This window comes from Trematomus bernacchii, unplaced genomic scaffold (genome assembly GCF_902827165.1).
Source record: "Trematomus bernacchii unplaced genomic scaffold, fTreBer1.1, whole genome shotgun sequence".
Taxonomy (NCBI): domain Eukaryota; kingdom Metazoa; phylum Chordata; class Actinopteri; order Perciformes; family Nototheniidae; genus Trematomus; species Trematomus bernacchii.
The window spans coordinates 1-5000 of NW_022987743.1; the positions used below are offsets into that span (position 1 = coordinate 1).

General features: G+C 39.2%; 1 protein-coding gene across 1 annotated transcript in view; it reads left to right on the forward strand.

The window, feature by feature from the left end:
- Positions 1-798: 798 nt before the first annotated feature.
- malrd1 (MAM and LDL receptor class A domain containing 1) overlaps positions 799-5000 on the forward strand; it is a gene marked incomplete at its 5' end in the record, with an annotated part of 35565 nt that continues 31363 nt past the window's right edge. Inside the window, 2 exon segments of the mRNA XM_034148049.1 lie at positions 799-955; positions 1033-1143. Of these exon segments, the coding sequence (XP_034003940.1) occupies positions 799-955; positions 1033-1143 (268 nt within the window).

Here is a 5000-nt window from a genome sequence, read left to right on the forward strand (position 1 = left end):
TCTCTCAGAGAGAAGAGAGAACACGTCCAATTTAGCAGACCTAATTTTCCTTATCTACGTTTTATTGAGTCCAGTGAGAGCAGAAAATCACACCCTGACTATTACCTTTCATTACGATCATTTCTCCGCCTGAATTACACTCAATATCTTTCTTCATAACCTCCTCCTCTTCCTCCTCCTCTTCCTCACTTCTGCTGCAACCCAGATCAATACAGCGTGAGTGAAATGGAGTCTTATTCAACCCGAGGGAGAGCTGCACGTCTTGTGAGAAATTAAAGAAGTGAAGCATAAAAGTGCAATTACAGCGAAACTCATATTACATTTTATTGTAATTGGCAGTTTTAAAGTTTGCTGGATGTGGAGCTCAATAACTTGAATTAGCTCGTTGTTAGCTCTGGTTTCAAAACTGATAATAAACACAGTCAAAGAATAGCGTTAGCTGTAGTATCTTAACTCATATCAACATTGTGGATGTGTGTTTTATGAAGCTCGCAGCTCCGCACAGATTCAATCACCCCGTCATCTCCTAAATACGTGTTAATTGGATAAACTAATCACCTAAATGGTAAGTGTTTAAGCGTTAATACCTAATAATAGTTAATTATTTGGAAAGTAAAGTGATATAGCTTTTGACTTAATGCAATGTATGAGCAATTAGGCTTTAACCGGGAGTACCCGCACATAATGAGACATGTGGAAGCTCACTAAAGGAGGAAAAGGTGGCACTTTTTCACATTTGGACTTGAATTTTGGCCATAATTCAGATTTGAATGTGTGTTTCCTGTGTCTCTCTGCCAGCGGGGGTCCAGAGGGATGGTACATGTGCGCCGACAGCTCAAACGGAGGATACGGTCAAACCAGCGACTTCCAAACACCTGTTATGACCTCCAACGGACCACAATGCATTCTGGTCTTCTGGTACCACATGAGCGGGTTCACCGTGGGATCTCTGCAGGTACGAGGAGGGGAGAGAACAGGAGAAAATGATCCGTGTGGAAGGGATTTCATCAGAATGTGTGTCTTCATCTGCAGGTGCTGCTGAAGTACGGAAACTCCACTCATGAGGTCTGGTCTCAGTCTGGGAACCAGGGGAACAAATGGAGACGAGGAGAAATGTTTATAGGCATTGCAAACAACTTCCAGGTCAGTAAATATACTTCTAATGCAAAATAAGGGTTCATATCAATGGTTTTAATCATTAGAAATAACTAGAATGTCCCCTCGCTGTGCGACTGGCACTTGTTGTCGCTCCTGATGCTCATAGTGCCAGCGTGATGGAGGTATTGATCAAACTTTCGCTGTCTTTTATGGAAGGAATGGTCGAGACATTTTGAAAACTGCCCAGCAACAAGGTCACCTCGCTCTCATTCAGACATTTAACACCAGAGTTTTTGTCGCTCAAAGACACTTTAAGGGCAGATCTTTAAGTCAGTTTGATATAGGGAAGGCATCGAGACAACGCTGACTCATTTAGCTGCTAATATCATTTAAAATGATGTGAAAAAGAGTGGATATTATGGGATTTAGAGCAGGGTTAAGATCAGGAGATTTGACAGACCCTCTGATGTCATCACTCCGTCATACACACCCATTATAACATCTGAAACACAGTGAAGATGTACCACAACTTAAACTGTGATTTTAGGAGAACTGTTCAGTCTATCATAAAACCATGTTAGTCCAATAAAGCTGAGAGTCAGGAGAGCTGTTTAAACTTGTAATCTTTTACCTACGATAAAGTATGGCGAATCAGTATGACCTCAAAGTCGGGTGATTTTGAGCTCGGTTCAGGTCGATTCCCCATTCATTCCTATGGGGGGAAAAGCTGGGAGAGTCTCTCAGAAAAAGTACATTTGCTTTATTCACAAACTTGAAAACATTGTGTATTCCAGTGTCATCAAACCACAACACACCGTGACTCAGATTACTGACGTTAATCTAAGAAGACAGCCTCAGTCACATCAGTGTGATCGGCCTCATTTCAGTGACACCGAGCTAAATTGGACTCGGAGACACACTGATCAATGGATTGATTGAGTCTAATTCAGTCTAATGTGTGTGTGTGTGTGTGTGTGTGTGTGTGTGTGTGTGTGTGTGTGTATGTGTGTGTGTGTGTGTGTGTGTGTGTGTGTGTGTGTGTGTGTGTGTGTGTGGTGTGTGTGTGTGTGTGTGTGTGGTGTGATGTGTGTGTGTGTGTGTGTGTGTGTGTGTGTGTGTGTGTGTGGTGTGTGTGTGTGTGTGTGTGTGTGTGTGTGTGGTGTGTGTGTGTGTGTGTGTGTGTGTGTGTGTGTGTGTGTGTGTGTGTGTGTGTGTGTGTGTGTGTGTGAGGTTAACCCAGGTCGCTGACAGGAGTCTAATGTCACGCCGTCTCTTTGACCAAATACCACGACCTTTGCACATTTTAATTCCTGTACATGACCCTTTGTCAGAGAGAGAGAGATGCACCGATGCTCATTCCTGCACCTTTGTTAGAGTCCAAATGCCCTTTGCATCAAATGTCTGCAGAATAACATCGCTCACTTGAGCAGCTCTTATGTTACAACGCAATACCAACCCCTGTTTCTTAAGAAAATGTGATTTTAATAGGGCAGCTTTTGCTCAGGGGAGGGTTTTTATTTCCTCATAACACTGAGCTTGGACCCCCTTTGAACAAAGACTCTATGATAATACCATTTTTTACAGAGTTTCAGCAACACTGTGATTTCATTTGAGCCAAAGTAGTTTTTTGTGTGCACTATCCACGTAAAATGTCTCCTTTGTCGCACCTTTCACAAAATAACTGGCCCCGGCGATGGCCCCCAATTAAAAGTGGTCTTAAACTTCCACTCTCTCATTGGTTAAATGGTCGTCTACCAATCGGAGGGTCAGTGGTTCGATTCCCAGATCCAAATAAAGAGGGAAAGATGCTTGTTGCTCCCGGTGTGCTCTAATATATCATAATTCTACTTCTCACATGTTGAACACTAATACCTGTACTTTCTACTTCTTACATGTTGAACCCAAATACCTGTACTTTCTACTTCTTACATGTTGAACACAAATACCTGTACTTTCTACTTCTTACATGTTGAACTCAAATACCTGTACTTTCTACTTCTTACATGTTGAACCCAAATACCTGTACTTTCTACTTCTTACATGTTGAACCCAAATACCTGTACTTTCTACTTCTTACATGTTGAACCCAAATACCTGTACTTTCTACTTCTTACATGTTGAACCCAAATACCTGTACTTTCTACTTCTTACATGTTGAACACAAATACCTGTACTTTCTACTTCTTACATGTTGAACCCAAATACCTGTACTTTCTACTTCTCACATGTTGAACACAAATACCTGTACTTTCTACTTCTTACATGTTGAACCCAAATACCTGTACTTTCTACTTCTTACATGTTGAACCCAAATACCTGTACTTTCTACTTCTTACATTTTGAACCCAAATACTTGTACTTTCTACTTCTTACATGTTGAACCCAAATACCTGTACTTTCTACTTCTTACATGTTGAACACAAATACCTGTACTTTCTACTTCTCACATTTTGAACCCAAATACTTGTACTTTCTACTTCTTACATGTTGAACACAAATACCTGTACTTTCTACTTCTCACATTTTGAACCCAAATACTTGTACTTTCTACTTCTTACATGTTGAACCCAAATACCTGTACTTTCTACTTCTTACATGTTGAACTCAAATACCTGTACTTTCTACTTCTTACATGTTGAACCCAAATACCTGTACTTTCTACTTCTTACATGTTGAACACAAATACCTGTACTTTCTACTTCTCACATTTTGAACCCAAATACTTGTACTTTCTACTTCTTACATGTTGAACCCAAATACCTGTACTTTCTACTTCTGACATGTTGAACCCAAATACCTGTACTTTCTACTTCTTACATGTTGAACCCAAATACCTGTACTTTCTACTTCTTACATGTTGAACACAAATACCTGTACTTTCTACTTCTTACATGTTGAACCCAAATACCTGTACTTTCTACTTCTCACATGTTGAACACAAATACCTGTACTTTCTACTTCTTACATGTTGAACACAAATACCTGTACTTTCTACTTCTTACATGTTGAACCCCAAATACCTGTACTTTCTACTTCTCACATGTTGAACACAAATACCTGTACTTTCTACTTCTTACATGTTGAACCCAAATACCTGTACTTTCTACTTCTCACATTTTGAACCCAAATACTTGTACTTTCTACTTCTTACATGTTGAACCCAAATACCTGTACTTTCTACTTCTTACATGTTGAACCCAAATACCTGTACTTTCTACTTCTTACATGTTGAACCCAAATACCTGTACTTTCTACTTCTTACATGTTGAACACAAATACCTGTACTTTCTACTTCTTACATGTTGAACACAAATACCTGTACTTTCTACTTCTTACATGTTGAACCCAAATACCTGTACTTTCTACTTCTTACATGTTGAACCCAAATACCTGTACTTTCTACTTCTTACATGTTGAACTCAAGTACCTGTACTTTCTACTTCTTACATGTTGAACACAAATACCTGTACTTTCTACTTCTCACATGTTGAACACAAATACCTGTACTTTCTACTTCTTACATGTTGAACACAAATACCTGTACTTTCTACTTCTTACATGTTGAACCCAAATACCTGTACTTTCTACTTCTCACATGTTGAACACAATACCTGTACTTTCTACTTCTTACATGTTGAACCCAAATACCTGTACTTTCTACTTCTCACATGTTGAACACAAATACCTGTACTTTCTATTCTTACATGTTGAACACAAATACCTGTACTTTCTACTTCTTACATGTTGAACACAAATACCTGTACTTTCTACTTCTACATGTTGAACACAAATACCCTGTACTTTCTACTTCTTACATGTTGAACACAAATACCTGTACTTTCTACTTCTTACATGTTGAACTCAAATACCTGTACTTTCTACTCTTACATGTTGAACACAAA